Genomic DNA, 19,695 nt, shown 5'->3' with positions numbered 1-19,695 from the left:
CCAGGCATATGATGAAGCACAGCAGTCTGGATCTGGTTACGTTCATCTACAGTAGGCATGATGCAGGTTGAGCCCTCGAGGTGGCTATTTTTTTTAAATTAGCAGTGGGAGAAAAAACGTACAGTAGAATCTGCCGGAACTGACAGGCGTTGTATCTACTATAGATACTAATGAGAGCAAAACAAATACAAAAGAAAAACAAGGGAAACATAGATATTTTCTAGAAAGCTGGGACTCTTTGTATAAATGGATTTTATGTTTTTAAAGGCTGCAATAACAATTCTACTTGTGAAGCATCCACACTATAATTTGACAGAACAAGTAGTTTATTTGCACTGTGCAGGACCTTATTTTCTCCCATTGGTGCTTGAGCCCCGCAGCACTCGGGGAATCGTCGACTGTGCAACTATTAACCCTTACTAATACTGTACTGGTATAAGAAAAGTGTGTTTTTAAAAAAGTAATTTCAGCTTTCAATCACTTGCTGAAGATAATGTAAACAACACCAAGCTACAGACAGTGAGTCCCAAACTTTAAACGTGTTACTGTTTATAATTAAGAACTTAACTTTATTATGAATATTGTGTTATTATGTTTTAAGCATCATACTATGACAGTGTTCATTATGGTAATTGTTTATTAGTTTTAAAATGTTTAGTAAAACGTGACCCATTGTTTGACCTTGTTCGTACAGCTGGCCCCCTTAGCTAATGACATCTTCAGTCAGGTTCATAACCAAGTATAAATCTCCACATTTTTGTAAAAGACTTTACACTTATTTCAAAAGATGCAACGCGTTTCAGTAAATTCAAATGATAAACTTCTCATCCCACGCAGAAGGAAAACACAAACAGAAAACACCATTAAGTGGGGTTGGCATTGCAAGGGAGATGATGGGAGCTTTCACAGTTCCGATCGAGTGACAGTTCCCTTTCAATCCGCATGACAACCATTACCGAATGGGAAGAGACTTTCTGACCGTCAATCACTGAGCATATATAAAAAAGCTGCCCTATCAGGGCCCTGCTGTGAGGGGGAAGTCCCTTCCACCTCCTATTGAAGAAGGGCATCCTCACAGTAGCACATTGCCATTTTCTCTGTCATCACACTGAGATAGGTCAGATTGCATTTGCTTTCTTGAACTGAAATTGGCTGATTTGTTGGTTTTATCCTCAAATTAAAAATAATTTTCCACAGCAAAATCACGCTTCGAGCATGTCTAAGAGTGCTCTTGCTTTATTCTCGCATCAGTTTTCTGACTAGAGCTGGTTTCAACCCCTCTTAAGGGTTTAGCGAGCGGACATTGCTCTTTCACTGCACAAGGCGTCGTGTAGTTGATACACCATGTGGAGAGCGATTGTGGTGTTAGCACCCCTCTCAATCCTCTGGCTTTCCTAGCACGGCTGCGCTTGCCCTCGGCAACCACGCCGACTGAATTGGCTCATACCCTGGCATCGACTGCGGTTTTTCCTGCCGATCATGAGGTTGAGAAAACAGCGCCTACCCAGTCCCGATTGACTCTGCACCGGTGTAAACATCTTCGGCTCAGCCTACCATCGGCACCGACCTTGGAACAGGTCCACTCAGCATCAACTGTCTCGGCATCAACACCGCTTTTCTCTGTGCTGTTTCCGGCACCGATTGATTTAGCACCAGCGAACCTTTTCAAGGCCACCTACAGCCCGGCACCGACAGCGCTACAAGTTGGCATCGATCGCACTTTTTTTCGACACTGGTCTCAGTACGGATTGATTCGGCACCAGGGAATAGCTTCGAGGCCGTCAATCAGGACCCCCACTGCTACATTGACCAGGGAGCTTTCACGCTCATTTGGGTCACACTCCCATGCCCCACCACCGGTACAAAGGTGCAGACACCTCTCAAGGAAGGCGCAATGGTGCACCTTCTCCATGCAGGCGCAGATGTTCACCTTCACAGTGGCCTCAGAGGCGCCAAAGCTCGGCCGAGTGGCACTTCATGGAGCTGGAAGAGACTGTAAGGGCTCAGATGACCATTATCGGGGACAACGTCACAGTTTTGGTGCAAGGTTCCACCTTCACCAAGGGGGATAAGGACCCAACCTGTCCGTCCAAGCCTTGCAGGACAACGGATGCTATGCTCCAAAAAGCTTATGCAACGGCAGCACTGTTGGCCCAAGCAGCAAATGCCGTGGCCATACTGGTGCTCTACTAGAACCAGTTGGCAGAGAGCCTGCAGGAGAGAGCTACAGAAGCGGACATGGGTGAGCTCCAGGCGGTAGCTAAGGCGATGACCGATCTAACAGGGGAATTAGGTCAGGCATCAGGGAGGTCGCTGGCAGCACTGGTGGCCGCCCGCCGGCATTTGTGGCTGACACAAGCCAAGGTTGTGGAGACCCGAGAAGGTGGTGCTACTGGATGCCTCCATTACACCGGGGCAGACTTATGGGGCGATGTCAGAAAGACGGCTGGAGTGGGTGGCATCAGACCAGAGCCAGGAAATAAATGACAGAGAGAGGTGGAGTTTGGTGGAGCTAAGTGAATGGCTTCGCTCAGCATTTAATGAGTGAACAGAACAGACAGAAAATAAATGGTTGTAGCATACAAAAATACAGGACACGGCACTCATCGCCAAAATAAAAAGACAAACAAAACGGACTATACAGACAAAACATGGTGAGCAGATCTTTTACTACTACGACTACGGCTACTATTATTATTACTAGTATTACCTCCTTCTCCAATCCCGTTCTCCACTCACCGAACACACAACCCCGAGTGGGTGAAAACATGCTGCTTTTATGCAGCTGTACCAAGACTCGACTGCTAATCAGTCATTCAACTGGAGTCGCGGTACAACTGCACATGAATTAATAAAGTGCAATTCCCTGTGCTCACATATTACATTTTACTTGGACGTGAAGTGCTGTGCAATCCTCGTGCCTAAATACAAATATACATTTTAAACACTTGTGTTACACAAACCCGTTTATATCCTGTGTACCGATGACTATACACCAACATTAAAACACAAAATATACATCAGGGGCGGGCACTTTGCCACAGGCGACCATTGATGTGAGTCAGCACCCAAGATGGCATGGGCATCCTGCTGCGGTGAAAGGGTCTGAACATACCCCTCCACCCCAGAATACACAAGCAGGCAGAAGCAGGGCCAGCGGCAGGGGACCACCAAAGGCCAGGGGTAACTGGAGACCGAGGCAAGGTCCTAAGAAAGACCTGCCCCCTCCCAAGCCCAAGGGAGACCACCCCTGAGGGGCCCCGGCTGCCACCAAACCCCCCCACAACCAGACTGACCAACGGCAATGTCCCATGGCAAGGCTGCACCCAGGACCGTGGGTGCTATCGGCAATGAGATAGGGATACGCTCTACAATTCTGCATAGGTCCGCCAATCTTCAAGGGTGCGCTCCCCATCACCGTCAAACCAGCGAGGGCGATACTCCTTCAACGGGAGATCGCCAATCTTCAAAGGAAGAACACTGTACGTTTGGTAAGCCCATGCGATGCCCTCAGTGGCTTTTACTCCAGGTACTTCCTGGTGTCCAAAAGGGATGGCAGTTTCAGACCAATGATGGACAATGATGGACCTCAGGGTCCTCAACTTGTTCCTCGAACAGAAGAAGTTCAACATGTTGACAGCACAGCGTATCATCCAGTCCGTCCAACCGGACAACTGGTTCACACCGATCGACCTGCAAGATGCCTATTTTCACGTCCCGATCCGTCTCGTGCACAGAAAATATCTGCGCTTCGCCTTTCAAGGCAACACGTACGAATTCTGCGTGCTGCCTTTTGGCCTCTCGCTAGCACCCCACACTTTTTCAAAGTGCATGGATGCAGCACTAGCTGCACTCAGGCTGCAGGGTATTCGGATCCTGAACTATCTGGACGATTGGCTAGTTTGCGCACATTCAAAAGCACACGCAGAAGCGCACACAAAACAGGTCATAGATCATGTGACGAAGTTAAGACTGTCAATACATCAACAGAAGAGCAACTTCATACTGTCTCAGTCCACAGCGTTCCTAGGGATCAAACTGAACTCTGTGAGCATGCTTGCCTCACTGTCAGAAGACAGGATTCGGTCGTTGGAGGCCACACTCTCCCTATTCAAAGAGGATGCTCTCCTACAGGATTGAATATATCAAAGGTTGTTGGAGCTGATGGCAGCCGCCTCGAGAATCCTTCCACTAGGGCTGCTGAGAATGCGCCCAAGGTAAATACACTCAAGGTGCACCCGGTCCGAGATCGACACCGGCTGGTGCAAGTGCCCAGACAATGCCAGAAGACACTGGAGTGGTGGCTCCGTCCCGACAATCTACGCCTCGGGTCTTCCCTCGGATCCTGTCACAGAAGGGAAGTGATCACTACAGATGCCTCCAGCCTGGGCTGGGGAGCGGTCTCGAACGGGAGAGGAATAAGAGGTCAATGGAAGGGACATTGGCAGCAAGTGCACATAAATGCGCAAGTGCTGCAAGCAGTGAACTTGGCGTTATCTCACTTATGCCAGCAGTTAGTGCACAAACATGTACTGGTCCGGACGTACAATACCACAGTGGTAGCCTACATAAACCTCCAAGGCGGCCTGCTCTCACCAGGCCTTCACCATGCAGTGCACAGAAGTACAAGGTTGTCCTGGAAGAAAACTTGCTTCCTTCTGCTCTGACAATGTTCCCCAACTCTGAGGATTGGTTTTTCCAGCAGGACAATGCTCCGTGCCACTCAGCCAGGTCAATCAAGGTGTGGATGGAAGACCACCAGATCAAGACCCTGTCATGGCCAGCCCAATCTCCAGACCTGAACCCCATTAAAAACCTCTGGAATGTGATCAAGAGGAAGATGGATGGTCACAAGCCATCAAACAAAGCCGAGATGCTTGAATTTTTGTGCTAGGAGTGGCATAAAGTCACCCAACATCAATGTGAAAGACTGGTGGAGAGCATGCCAAGACACATGAAAGTTGTGCTTGAAAATCAGGGTTATTCCACCAAAGCAATTAGGAAATAACACTTACTACCCAGGAACAAAAAAAATAAATAATTTTTGTTACACAGTGTATATTAAATGATTACTTTTCAGAAGTTTTTACAAAGGAGGATGTGGACAACATACCCCACATGTCATCCAGTTCCTATCCAGTTTTAAATATCTTTAGCATAACCAAGGCAGAAGTGTTAAAGGGACTAGGAGCTCTTAAAATAAACAAATCCCCTGGGCCGGATGAGATCCTCCCAATAGTACTCAAAGAAATGAAAGAAGTTATTTACAAACCGCTAAGCAAGATCACACAACAGTCTCTTGACACAGGGGTTGTACCGACAGACTGGAAAATTGCAAACGTAATACCGATCCACAAAAAGGGAAACAAAACTGAACCAGGTAACTACAGACCAGTAAGCCTGACTTCTATTATATGCAAACTTATGGACACTATAATAAGATCCAAAATGGAAAATTACCTATATGGTAACAGTGTCCAGGGAGACAGTCGACATGGTTTTAGGAAAGGGAGATCGTGTCTAACTAACTTGCTTGATTTTTTTGAGGCTGCAACATCGATAATGGATAATTGCAAAGCATATGACATGGTTTATTTAGATTTCCAGAAAGCTTTTGACAAATTCCCGCATAAAAGATTAATTCTCAAACTGAACGCAGGTGGGATTCAAGGAAACACATGTACATCGATTAGGGAGTGGTTAAGATGTAGAAAACAGAAAGTACTGATTAGAGGAGAAACCTCAGAATGGAGTGTGGTAACCAATGGAGTACCACAGGGATCAGTATTAGGTCCTCTGCTATTCCTAATCTACATTAATGATTTAGATTCTGGTGCAGTAAGCAAACTTGTTACATTTGCAGACGACACAAAAATAGGAGGAGTGGCAAACACTGTTGCAGCAGCAAAGGTCATTCAAAATGATCTAGACAAGATTCAGAACTGGGCAGACACATGGCAAATGACATTTAATAGAGAGAAGTGTAAGGTACTGCATGCTGGAAATAAAAATGTGCATTATAAATATCATATGGGAGATACTGAAATTGGAGAAGGAATCTATGAAAAAGACCTAGGAGTTTTTGTTGACTCAGAAATGTCTTCATCTAGACAATGTGGGGAAGCTATAAAAAAGGCTAACAAGATGCTCGGATAAATTGTGAAAAGTGTTGAATTTAAATCAAGGGAAGTAATGTTAAAACTGTACAATGTATTAATAAGATCTATCTTGAATATTGTGTTCAGTTCTGGTCACCTCGCTATAAAAAAGATATTGCAAAGAAGAGCGACCAGAATTATTCCAGGTTTAAAAGGCATGTCATATGCAGACAGGCTAAAAGAATTGAATCTGTTCAGTCTTGAACAAAGAAGACTACGCGGCGACAAAAAGGTATTGACAATGTCGACCCAAGAGACTTTTTCGACCTGAAAGAAGAAACAAGAACCAGGGGTCACAAACGGAGATTAGACAAAGGGGCATTCAGAACAGAAAATAGGAGGCACTTTTTTACACAGAGAATCGTGAGGTTCTGGAATCAACTCCCCAGTAATGTTGTTGAAGCTGACACCCTGGGATCCTTCAAGAAGCTGCTTGATGAGATTCTGGGATCAATAAGCTACTAACAACCAAACGTGCAAGATGGGCCGAATGGCCTCCTCTCGTTTGTAAACTTTCTTATGTTTATATTTTAATGGCGAGCGTCTGTGTTGTGTTCAGAGAATGTGAGCGGAGCAAAGCGGTGACAATTCCGTCGCCACTCATAGTAATATACGTCGCTCTTCTCTTTCTTTCATTCCACTCAGCTCCCCTGCTCAAGACAAAATAAATATATATATATATATAAGTAAATAAACTAGCTGTTTTTCCCCCATCGTATTGCTGATTGTAGATGAAAAGATGGATTATACATTCAGAAAGGAATACCATTTAATTGTCCTTATAAATCGCATACCTTGTCCCAAGTAAAAAATAAATAAAAAAAAAACAAAAAAAAAACAGCTATGCAAAAAAGCCGATATAAAGTGCTCAGAGAAGTTGTAGCGGTAGCTAAAAGATCAGCTAAAGTTTATCAAGCACCCCAAAGGGAAGCTAGGAAGGTTCCAGAGACAGTGTTAGCCGGCAGGGAAGTCCAGGAGCCACATCTTAAGGAGTTGGGTAACTAAATAAACCAGGAGTTGAGAAAGACAGTTTGCTATATTTAAAAAGGCCTTAAACTAAAACATTTAATGAGCTTGTGGACTGTTGTGATTGTGAATTACTGCGTTCTACACTGGAAGAAGCATAAATCTGCACTTAGTGAAATTACAAAGTCTGAACTGATTTTATTTAAAAGTTATATGATTATTTGCAAACGGGTTGTGTTATGTAAAGAATAGGTTACATAGACTGATTCCAATAAGCAGTGTCTTTTTGTTTGGTTTTATTTTAGAATTATTAAAAGGGCAGTTTTGCTGTAAAGTTCTAAATAAAATGAAGAAATAATTATGAGGGGCAGCTGCAAGTTGTTATAAGTTATAAATAAGTGAAACTCTGAATGTAATTGCTCTTCCAATGATAAGCTTACTGTGGATATCAATGCACTGAATAGGTTAGTGGGATTTTATGGGTTTAATGTCTCATTGAATGTAACCAGGTGTAAACCTGTGACTCCCAGTTTTTGCGCTGAACCAAAACACACATAGACAAATAAATTGTTTATTTGTTGTTAACTCCTTGACTTTTATATTAAGTAAGCCACTCAATAATCAAATTAACAGGGTTAAGTTTAATAAATAATAAATAGAATAACACACTTGATGCCATACGGTAAAGAGAATATTGGCACAGACAGGGAGGTGTTACAAAGTTATCTAATTGAATTCAAAGACACTTTCTCATTATTATTGTTTGGTACTGAAAACATGCGTACATTTCAAACTTTGCATATGATTAATATCAAATTAGCTTCATACAGGGCTTATTTGTGTCCGGATATCTCATAGGGAGCTCAAAGCAACCCACAAACACATATGAGTGAGTCGACGGGGCTGACGGACAACCTTGGCTGTAATAGTGTATGAACTATCCTTAATTTAAGAGTGCAGAAAATATAAACCGTGTTCACAGCACTGTATGCTGCATAAACGTAGAACTGTATAAGAACAATAACTGCAGACAGATGGGGACACACACATGACACAAAGTGGAGCGATAAAGTGGAGCGAAGCAATCAAAAAAAGGCGCCATTGTGTGAATCTTGGGCCCCAGCACCTTTCCAAGAGGGCTCCTTGCCTTGTCAAAAGATAACACACCCCCTCTTTATTCTTCTTTCTGTCTTTATTTTTCTATGTAATAGCCTATAATATTACATACTGTACACAAAACACTTGAGGCAAATTATGTTTCTCTGTAATGGCTTAAAGCTATTATTTCAGAGGAACTCCTATGCTATTTATGTGAAGTAGGATACATGTTGAAACAGATGCCATTTTTAGGGTTGATCTATTTTGACGGATATCCTGTTAATGTCAGGAAAAAAAACGTGGTACTTTTTGACAGCTGTCAAAAAACATGTAGTTTGGCCATGCACTTTCTGAACCATCTGTTAGAGGAAACTGGAGACATTCTTGAGACAGCCTGAAAAGCATTTGCACACTGAATCAAAATCTTTACATATTCAAAATTTTGGCAGGAATCTTGGGAACAGCTATTTGAGTACACATTTGGGTGGCAGTTTGTTGGTGCGAAAGTGTTACAGGCAGTATTTGCAAACTTACTGTGCTGCTGTCTCGGTACTAGCTAAATAAATCATTAGATCCATCCACATTTGGCTGTCCGGTGTTGCTTGCAAGCTAAGTATTGCAACAGTCCTTTCTGCAGCACAACTTGTCACAAGAAGTACAATCATGTTTGGTGTGTCGGTCGAGTGCTGTGTGTAAATCAGAAATTGTAAGATATTTTGTGAGAATTGATGTTTAATTTAGGAAGTACTCTGCATCGTCATTAGGATGGAAATGTGGCATAGTCATGCAAGGTTTGCACACTGCTGTTATAGTGTCTTCATCACCTTTTTCCAATACATTTTGCAGGGACATTATTTTGTGGTACACTGACCACAGTATAAATGTTTTTAACAAGTTTTCTTACACAAAGAAAATGGCAGCCAAGTGTACAGAGGTCATTTACAAGTGCTCCCAGACATGTAGAGGTAATGGGAGGGCCAGCTTTGTTAGGTGCACAAAAGACCCCATTAGCACATTCATCAAATGTGTCCTTGGTTATTGATAGGTCATGCTTTCTCCTCTGTGTTGTGTGCTCTGTTTGTGAAACAGTGAAATATAATTGCAGTGTTGTTGTGACTGTGGGTCCCAATGGCATCGTTGTTCCTGGTGTAAAGGTTTGCCCTGTGGCGCATGGTGATGCTGATGCTGTGTTTGATTGACTGAAGCATGACAGTTCTGCTCCGTCAGGTTTTGTCGATCCTGCTGTGTGTGAACGACGACTGAAGCACGATAATACTGCTGAATGGGCTTTGGTGGATCCTGCTATGTGTGAACAATGACCTGAAGAATAATAATACTGTTCCATGGGCTTTGGTGGATCCTGCTGTGTTTGATTGGCTGGAGCATGGGAGTTCAGATGTAGCGTTTGTTGTTGGTTTTGCAGCGGTTCTGATGTGTTGAAATTTCTGTGAGTGGGCTGTCTTCTTTTTGGTGACATATTGTTGATGTACATGTATTGTTTTATTGTTTGTGTTGCATATAATTTTTTTTCTTATTTTTTTAAGTAGAATAGCATGACAGCAGTAGTATTTCAAACCAGTTGTCAGCACCCTGAGAGAATAAAAAGAAAATGTCATAATACATATTATAGAAATGTCTGTATTATAATGTAAATATCAAGATATGTATTACTTTATGATTGTTGTTGTTGTTATTATATATTTGCTTCGCAGACGCCCTAACCGGGTGACTTACACAGGTAACAAGTTAAGAGCAAATAGAAATTAAGATAAAGAGGGTTACATTAAGGTACATTTACAAATAAAGTACAGCTGTATATAAGACAATTACAATTAAGAACTAACAGAGCAGGTGGAAGAAGTGCAAACACACTTAAGTCCAGGTACAAGAATAAAAATAAATGTTTATTGTCAAAATATATGTATTAATTATCCTGAAAAAGTGTGAGACGTGGGGTTGGAAAAATAAGGAATATATAATGCCCTCATAGCTAAACTACCAGACCAGTCAAATTGTCCACTGCATATGAAATAGTTGTATTGTACCAATACAGAAGAGTATAATATGGTATTATTTTTAAAAGTTAGTCAGAAATATATTGGTAATGTATTGAACTGTGACTAAATCAGATTAGTCTTGTAATGTCTGTTGTAATGCAAGATCTGTTTTTGTAATTCAGCCTTTTGTAACAGGCATCTACTGTCTGTCATTTGTCTAGGCATATCTTGTCATGTAATTTTAGATTCACTAATCTTATATAGGAGTCTGATAAGCAGTGTATTTGCATAGGAGAAAAGTGTAACTGCAATGAAAGTGGACAGTGGAATTATTTATTGCAGTTAGCCACAAAACTTTGGCAGAAATATTGTGAACAAAGTTGTTGTGACAGATTACAGAAATCCAAGGGGAAGAACTGGTGGGAAGAGGAAGACTGAACTTAATAAGTTTGCTGAACTGTTGCATTTCAAAGCAAAATATACATGTTGGCCAAAATGATTAGATGCATAAATAAATGTTAACGATTTGAACGATTTGGAATTGTATATTTCCATCAATGGGAAGTATCCAGGTTTTTGAGAAATATGCCTCCTCATCGAATCAGTTCACTTTGTAGTTGCAGTTGTAGTTCATGTCCCTGAATGTGACACGGCTTCATGTCCCAGAATCCGAGCAGGCAATTGTATAGTTGAAGTATATAAATAATTGTAAACAAAATCTAATTTTAATTTATATATCACCTTTCTAAAAGAAATATTCCCAAACAAAAAGCAACAGAAATTACAGTAAAACACATTTCTACAATCACAATAAAATATATTGTAATTAACCACAGTTCCCACAGGCAGGGGCTTCTCACAGGGGGAGGTCAGACGCAAAGCCGGGACCTCTCGCACTGAAGCATAGCACCAGTATCACTGTACTAAAGAGCCTGCTCAAATGACAGGAGGCCATTCGGCCCATCTTGCTCATTTGGTTGTTAGTAGCTTATTGATCCCAGAATATCATCAATCGACATTGTCAATACCTTTTAGAATTTTGAATGCTTGAATCAGGTCTTAGTCTTCTTTGTTCAAGACTAAATAGATTCAATTTTTTTAGCCTGTCTGCATATGACATGCCTTTTAAACCTGGAATAATTCTGGTCGCTCTTTTTTGCACTCTTTCTAGAGCAGTGTGACAGGGTGCTAATGAGGTAATCGTTAGCCTTTCTCTCAATTCCTATCAAAATATGTCTTCATTGACGAAAATTGTTGGGGCTAAACGATGTATCTGAATGATCTCTTATGAATACCAACTGTTGTTAAGTAGGCGGCTATGTACGAAATCCGATCATGTACTCATGTTTTCTCATTTCGATAGACGTTGACCCTTTATGAATAGACCACAGAGAGACACCCACCAGAGTGCGGTGGGGGTCAGACATACTGAAAATAAAAAAGGTTAGGGTAAGTCTGAATATACTAGAAGAAATTATTGTGTGCTATGACTATGAAAGATTGTAACCATTAAATCATAATCAAGCACCTTTTTTCTTTTATTTTTCCAGTACTTAGTCTATTCAAATAGGTCATATCATCTTAATGTCTAAAGCTTTAACTTTACAAACATAACAACACAAGTGTCCAAGTCCAGTCAACCCTCCTAGGACCGACTGTGCTTTAATAACATAAGAAAGAACATAAGAATAATAAAAATGTATTTTTTTATAATGCCTTTCATAGTGGACCACCATCACAAGCACTTTACAAGACATGAGACTAGGGTGTGTGAACTATGCATCAGCTGCAGAGTCACTTACAAGAACGTCTCACCCGAAAAAGATCACCCGCAAGTGACTTGCTCGGGGTTACACAATGAGTCAATGGCTGAGCTGGGTACCTCCTGGTTACAAACCTGTTTCTTTAACCACTAGGCCACACAGCCTCCCATGAGAGCATAGTTTCCACTCATTGGCTTGTGCATAGTTGTGAGTAAGTGAGTTTCCACAGAAAAAGTATAAATAATATGTAGGGCTTTTTAAGAAAAGGTGATGCATCAGGGGCAATCACATTACATTGGTTCTATAATAGCAGTTATTTGTTTGTAAGGATAGACTCACCTGGGCCAGATCTTCAGAGGAGGCAATTGAGTACAATGGCAGTGTCTAATTTATATGCTGTAAAAGATGAGAACTTTTTACTATGCAATTTTGGAAATCAATTAAAGGAATCTGGGGGCATATACAGGTGCATTTGTTTGGTACTTATTTCACACTTGCATACTTTTTTTTTGCATTCTTGTTCCATTTTGGAAGATAATTACCTTAGGTTCCAGTGAGTTGTATTGCAGTCCAAGGTAGCAGTTCAATGTATTTATTACATGCATACATAAAATAACCAACCACTGAAGTAAATAAATACTTCAGCATAAAATGAATATTGATGATAACAGTTTAAATCTGATAGTGGCAATTAGCAAAACATGGAAAAAGCCCAGCTTTTCAGATTGTTATGATTATGAACTTGTATTCTGATTTGCCTTTCCCTTTTGTTTCAGTACTTCTACACAACGCAATTCCTTTTGTTGGATTTGGCTTCTTGGATAATGCCATCATGATTGTAGCTGTAAGTAAATTTTATTTATTATTTTTGTGCAACTATATATTGTAGTATACAAGTTTCAACAGCTGGAAAATGGTTTTGTTTAGCGCAAATGATTCACACATTGTACATATGAAACAGACTCATATAACTCCTGTCATGGCCTGACTGCATTGGCTTCCATTGCATTTTAAAATGTACTTTAAAATCGTACTCTTGACATATAAAGCACTAAATTTTCTATTACAAGAGCGATTCTGTCCCCATATAAACCTCTGCGCTTTTGGCTATGAAAAAACAAACGATTCTAGCTGGATTATTGATATCATTTGGCTTCCAAGCAGAATAAGCCTATTGTTCTTCAAATTATTATTATTATTATTTTCTTTCCTTCCGCCGCAATGGTAAATCTTGTAACAGCCCAAAAAATGAAAACCGTTGCAGGTAGAGACTCGTCATTTGGAACATTGGTAGATACCTATGGGAAGTTGCAAAAATACAGCGAATAGGTCACATGGTTTGGCAGCCGTATTAGATTTTGTATTTTTGGTAACTCATTTTGAAGACACTAAACAACAAAAAGCATCGCTGCTATTGCTCTCAAACTTCTCACATATGATGAGGGGGATGTGCAATTACACATATCACGTGACGTGACACATAGCCGCCATTTTTGGGTTCTGCATTTTAGCTTTAAAACGCAACTGGACCAATTGAGCTGAAACTTTCCAGGAATCATATTAAACATAAGAGCATCAAAAGTTATTAAAATGTTGAGTTTTTGTCAATCTAGGATGGCCAACATAAGAACATAAGAACATAAGAAAGTTTACAAACGAGAGGAGGCCATTCGGCCCATCTTGCTCGTTTGGTTGTTAGTAGCTTATTGATCCCAAAATCTCATCAAGCAGCTTCTTGAAGGATCCCAGGGTGTCAGCTTCAACAACATTACTGGGGAGTTGATTCCAGACCCTCACAATTCTCTGTGTAAAAAAGTGTCTCCTATTTTCTGTTCTGAATGCCCCTTTTTCTAAACTCCATTTGTGACCCCTGGTCCTTGTTTCTTTTTTCAGGCTGAAAAAGTCCCTTGCGTCGACACTGTCAATACCTTTTAGAATTTTGAATGCTTGAATTAGGTCGCCACGTAGTCTTCTTTGTTCAAGACTGAACAGATTCAATTCTTTTAGCCTGTCTGCATATGACATGCCTTTTAAGCCCGGAATAATTCTGGTCGCTCTTCTTTGCACTCTTTCTAGAGCAGCAATATCTTTTTTATAGCGAGGTGACCAGAACTGAACACAATATTCAAGATGAGGTCTTACAAGTGCATTGTACAGTTTTAACATTACTTCCCTTGATTTAAATTCAACACTTTTCACAATGTATCCGAGCATCTTGTTAGCCTTTTTTATAGCTTCCCCACATTGTCTAGATGAAGACATTTCTGAGTCAACAAAAACTCCTAGGTCTTTTTCATAGATTCCTTCTCCAATTTCAATATCTCCCATATGATATTTATAATGTACATTTTTATTTCCTGCGTGCAGTACCTTACACTTTTCTCTATTAAATGTCATTTACCATGTGTCTGCCCAGTTCTGAATCTTGTCTAGATCATTTTGAATGACCTTTGCTGCTGCAACAGTGTTTGCCACTCCTCCTACTTTTGTGTCGTCTGCAAATTTAACAAGTTTGCTTACTATACCAGAATCTAAATCATTAATGTAGATTAGGAATAGCAGAGGACCTAATACTGATCCCTGTGGTACACCAATGGTTAGCACACTCCATTCTGAGGATTTTCCTCTAATCAGTACTTTCTGTTTTCTACATGTTAACCACTCCCTAATCCATGTACATGTGTTTCCTTGAATCCCAACTGCGTTCAGTTTGAGAATTAATCTTTTGTGCGGGACTTTGTCAAAAGCTTTCTGGAAATCTAAATAAACCATGTCAATTTGCAATTTGCAATTATAAATTATCGATGTTGCATCCTCAAAAAAATCAAGCAAGTTAGTTAGACACGATCTCCCTTTCCTAAAACCATGTTGACTGTCTCCCAGTACCCTGTTAAATAGAGTTAGGCTTACTGAGCTGTAGTTACCTGGTTCAGTTTTGTTTCCCTTTTTGTGGATCAATTACGTTTGCAATTTTCCAGTCTGTCGGTACAACCAGACTGTGATCTTGGTTAGCGGTTTGTAAATTACTTCTTTCATTTCTTTGAGTTACTTAGGATCTCATCCGGCCCAGGGGATTTGTTTATTTTAAGAGCTCCTAGTCCCTTTAACACTTCTGCCTCAGTTATGCTAAAGTTTAAAACTGGATAGGAACTGGATGACATGTGGGGCATGTTGTCATTAAAAACTTGTGAAAAGTAATCATTTAACATATTTGCTATTTTTTTTTCTTCCTCTACGATTTTGCCATTTGTATCTCTTAAACATTTAATCTCCTCTTTGAATGTTCTCTTGCTGTTGTAATATTGGAAAAACATTTTGGAATTGGTTTTAGCTCCCTTAGCAATGTTCCTATAGCAACTTCCTTTTTGACTTGCATTTGCAGTTCTGTGTACTCTTTCTGTGTACTTTCTTTTTGGTCCTTTTTTAATGCTTGCCTTTTTTCGCTGAATATTTTTTTTAATTGATCTATTAAACCATTTTGGCAATTTAGTTTTACATTTAGATTTGTCTACTTTAGGGATATAATTGTTTTGCGCCTCTAGTACTACATTTTTGAAGAACAACCATCCTTTTTCTGTGGGTGTTTTCTCTATTTTACTCCAATCTACTTCTGTTAGTCTCTGTTTCATGCCTTCATAGTTTGTTTCTAAAATTGTAAACCTTAGCTTTAGTCAGAGGATTTAAAAAACACTTCAAATGAGACCATGTTGTGGTCTGAGTTTGCCAGTTTCTCTGACCTCTGTTTTAGTTATTCTATCTTCGTTATTTGAAAAGACTAAATCAAGGCATGCCTCCCCTCTAGTGGGTGCCTTCACAAATTGTGTTAGGAAGCAGTCATTTGTCATTTCCACCATTTCTATTTCAGTTTTATATGGGGGAAGTTGAAATCCCCCATTAGTATGGCTTCTCCTTTGCTACACACATTTCTAATGTCATTGTATAACAGATTATTGTGCTCACCGTCTGAATCTGGCGGTCTATAGCATGCTCCTATTATTATGCCTTTTGAATTTTTGTCTGTTATTCTGACCCATATTGATTCGGTTTTATTTTCTTTGTCCAGGTTTAACACCTGGGCTTCAAGACTGTTTCTTATGTATAGCGCTACCCCTCCTCCTCTTCTGTCCTGCCTGTCTTTCCTATACAGTGTATACCCACAAATATTATATTCGTCCCCATCACTCTCAGATAACCACGTTTCTGTAACACCTATCACATCATAGTTACCTGTTAGTGCAGTAGCTTCAAGTTCTAGAATTTTGTTTCTGATTTTGTTTCTGATACATGGACCAGTCTTGCTTATAACTCCTTACAGAGTGCAGATAGGGTCATCGTTACTATGTAAGACATATAGTAAGCCACTTATCCAACCTGATCAATTAACCACATCGCTAAATAAATAAATATTAAAAGTAGGCTATGAGAGTAATGACATTGGCAACAATTGCAGCATCTGCAATGGAAACAGAAAGCAAGCGTTGTAGCAATCAGACTTTTGATGAGTTCCCCTTAAGAGAGGTGAGCTGTGTAGCAGTGACAATTCAATAAACCAGTTAAAGTGTTTTAGTCTTTTTTTGTGCAATGTGTTTATATGATAAGGCACAAGTTTGTCAACACTGGCAATGTGTTTTTGTAGTTTTTAAATGCATTTGAATTAAAACAAAGCAAGCTTCATACATGCAATGCTCATTTGTTTAAAATAGCCTTAGCAATACTCAAACCAAGCTTCTTATTGGTTGTGTTGACAATATCAGGACAGCGCAGAGTACTGTGTCAGAGGTGTTTAAAAAGTAGAACTAGACACATAGGGACTTCAAAAGTTAAGAAAGAAGACATCAGTTGCACATCACTAGAACTAGTAATTCCAGATTGTATGATGACTTAATATTTGCCAGGGATGGGGAGCCCTCTATCTAAGTGTAGATTTTCCATAGCGATGGGTAAAATTAAGCCCATAATGCACTACTCCGTTATGCAAATTCTCTTTCACGGATATGGTCCAAATCCAAGTCAAATTGTTTTCTTTTTTTCATTTTGTTTTTTATTATTACTAAAATTGTTTAAAATATTTTATTTAAAAATCAAAATGTTTTAGTGTAATCAAATTTAAATGTTTGTTAAGTTGTTATAAGTAAAATAGTTTAAATTGACACCTGTAACACATTACACTATGCAATATGCAAAACTTGCTTCCAGAGTCCCAGCATAGGGGTGTCTACATACCACAACACCTGTTTTATAGAATCTTGGCGTCTAGTTTTTCAAACCATAAACTGTGATGAAGCAAGCTTAATATCTTAAGTAGCATTGGGATAAAGACATACCTATCTTCATGTTGGAAAGTAGGGCAAGGTCACTATTGCTGAAAGGAAGATGAAAAATGTAAATGTCACTGAAAAGCTAAAGAGGGTTCAAGACATTTTAGTAATTAATTGATTTTTGTTTTCATGTTTTTTAGGGAACACAGATAGAATTATCAATAGGAGTCATCTTCGGCATTTCAACCATGGCAGGTATGTGACTAATGTGATTTATTTTTCCTGTTCTAACAAAATTTAATCAGAGTTGCTGCAATATGTGCAGGTTGGAGGTAGTGTAATACAGTGGTTAACCAATCCCTGTTATGATACTAGATAATTCACACAGGAAATGTTTTGTCTCTGTCTACACCATATTTTTAGTCCCTACAAATGGCAGAAAATATAATAATCTCTAAAAGCTTAAAAGAGATACCACAAAGAAATGAATTGACTCAAAGTCGTCCAAGTAAGAAATAACCTACGACAGGGTGTGCAGTTAGACAATTCTTACCGCAAGCCCTGAGTGCATTGTGAGGCACGAGGCCGCAGGCCAAATACCTTCAGCCACCCAGGAAGTTTTTTTTTTTTTTTTTTTTTTTTTTTTAATAATTACACAAACTAGCTTTTTTAAGAAATAAAAGAAATATATTATGTATCCTTCCACTGAGAAAGAATTGTCCCTGAAGACTATTTCATTGTAACATATATTCTGTACTTTTTTATTTGCCATAATCATTACATTGAACATTGCCATTTAGAGTAACATTTTCGAGATGAAATGACATTTATGAATTCAAAGCAGACTGATTTACCACATCTGAGGGAGGACTCATGAAACAGCCAAACACTGCACTGCACTGGCACTCGAGGGAGGGACTTCCAAGTGTTTTGTGTATTTATTTATTTATTTTTTTGTCAGTTTGCGCAGTGCCGCAGTCCTCAACGGGTACAATAGAATTCTATTCCGAACCCGACCTTGTTTAAAAGTCCCAACAGTTGTGTCAGCAGAGAGTAGGAGAGATTTTGATTTTGTTTTAAATATGTTTCTGAAATCGGAGGGTAGTGGTGAGATTTATCTGTTTTATCAAATTTAAACATTGCATACTCGCTATTCAGTTTTATAAGGAGATATTTAGTTTAATAAGTAGATGCCACTGCTGCATATACAGTATATTACATGCTGAGTGAGACTTGCATGGTGATTTCTCAAATGGGTTTTGAATAGTGTTACTGCTACTGTTTGCCTCAGTTTTCTTTGTTATGTTCTCTGACTAAATAAATGCCACAGTATATTTGCCAATTTTTCTGTAATTCTTAGTGACAGAGATGGAAAAAAAAACAAATTGTTGAGTGATTTAAATGCTGTTTGTATGTTGTCTTTTATACCTACAGAAACACTGTTTAGGTAATTGTTACTATTAAGGCGTAGTAATATTTAATAGATCAGGTAAGTAAGTTGGTCTATGATGTCATAGCCATGCGGTAAGACAATTATTACCGTATGGTCGTGTGATCTTGTTCAGGCAATCATAGCACTTAATTTATCCAAGCGATTTTATAAATCAAAGTATATTGACTGATAAAAGTTTCAAGCTTCTAAATTATTGGACTCTAAATACTGTTTAAAATGAAGTGTGTGATTTTATGTGAGGCAGTATCCATAGTACTTCATTAGCCATTGTTACCCAAGTAATTATACAATATTTGTAGGGTAATGTTGTTGTTGTTGTGGGAACCTTTCATCTTTAAAATACAAGAATGCTCCATTAAATTGAAAGATACATGTTAGCTCTGCCCATATTTTCTCTCTGTTGAACTGTGTTGTTTAACGTGTACACCCCTGACAATGTTCTGACAACTGAAGCAATCCTATCCAGACAGCACACTGGTATATGTCACATGACTCTGTCTGCTCCAGTGAAATAAAGGGTAAAATGGACACTATGACAGCCAAAGTATATACATTAATATTGAAGACTATGATTTTTTTAAACAAAGTTACAAACTGGAATTACAAGCTACTGTACTCTGCTCACCAAGATTCACATTTTGCTATCTTGTTGTTACCTTTATTAGAACATAAGAACATAAAGTTTACAAACGAGAGGAGGCCATTCGGCCCATCTTGCTCATTTGGTTGTTAGTAGCTTATTGATCCCAGAATCTCATCAAGCAGCTTCTTGAAGGATCCCAGGGTGTCAGCTTCAACAACATTACTGGGGAGTTGATTCCAGACCCTCACAATTCTCTGTGTAAAAAAGTGCCTCCTATTTTCTGGTTTCTTTTTTCAGGCTGAAAAAGTCCCTTGGGTCGACACTGTCAATACCTTTTAGAATTTTGAATGCTTGAATTAGGTCGCCACATAGTCTTCTTTATTCAAGACTGAACAGATTCAAATCCTTTAACCTGTCTG

General features: G+C 39.5%; 1 protein-coding gene across 1 annotated transcript in view; it reads left to right on the top strand.

Annotated features, from left to right (window-relative positions):
• LOC121314610 (transmembrane protein 65-like) overlaps nt 1-19,695 on the top strand; it is an 82,719-nt gene that overhangs the window by 50,424 nt on the left and 12,600 nt on the right. The window contains exons 3-4 of the mRNA XM_041248049.1: nt 12,759-12,826; nt 17,441-17,495. Of these exons, the coding sequence (XP_041103983.1) occupies nt 12,759-12,826; nt 17,441-17,495 (123 nt within the window). The remainder of the gene's footprint in view (nt 1-12,758; nt 12,827-17,440; nt 17,496-19,695) is intronic.

The sequence above is a fragment of the Polyodon spathula genome, chromosome 4, assembly GCF_017654505.1.
Source record: "Polyodon spathula isolate WHYD16114869_AA chromosome 4, ASM1765450v1, whole genome shotgun sequence".
Lineage (NCBI taxonomy): Eukaryota > Metazoa > Chordata > Actinopteri > Acipenseriformes > Polyodontidae > Polyodon > Polyodon spathula.
Note: the sequence above shows the minus strand (reverse complement) of the source record. Positions and strands in the feature narration are given on the sequence as shown.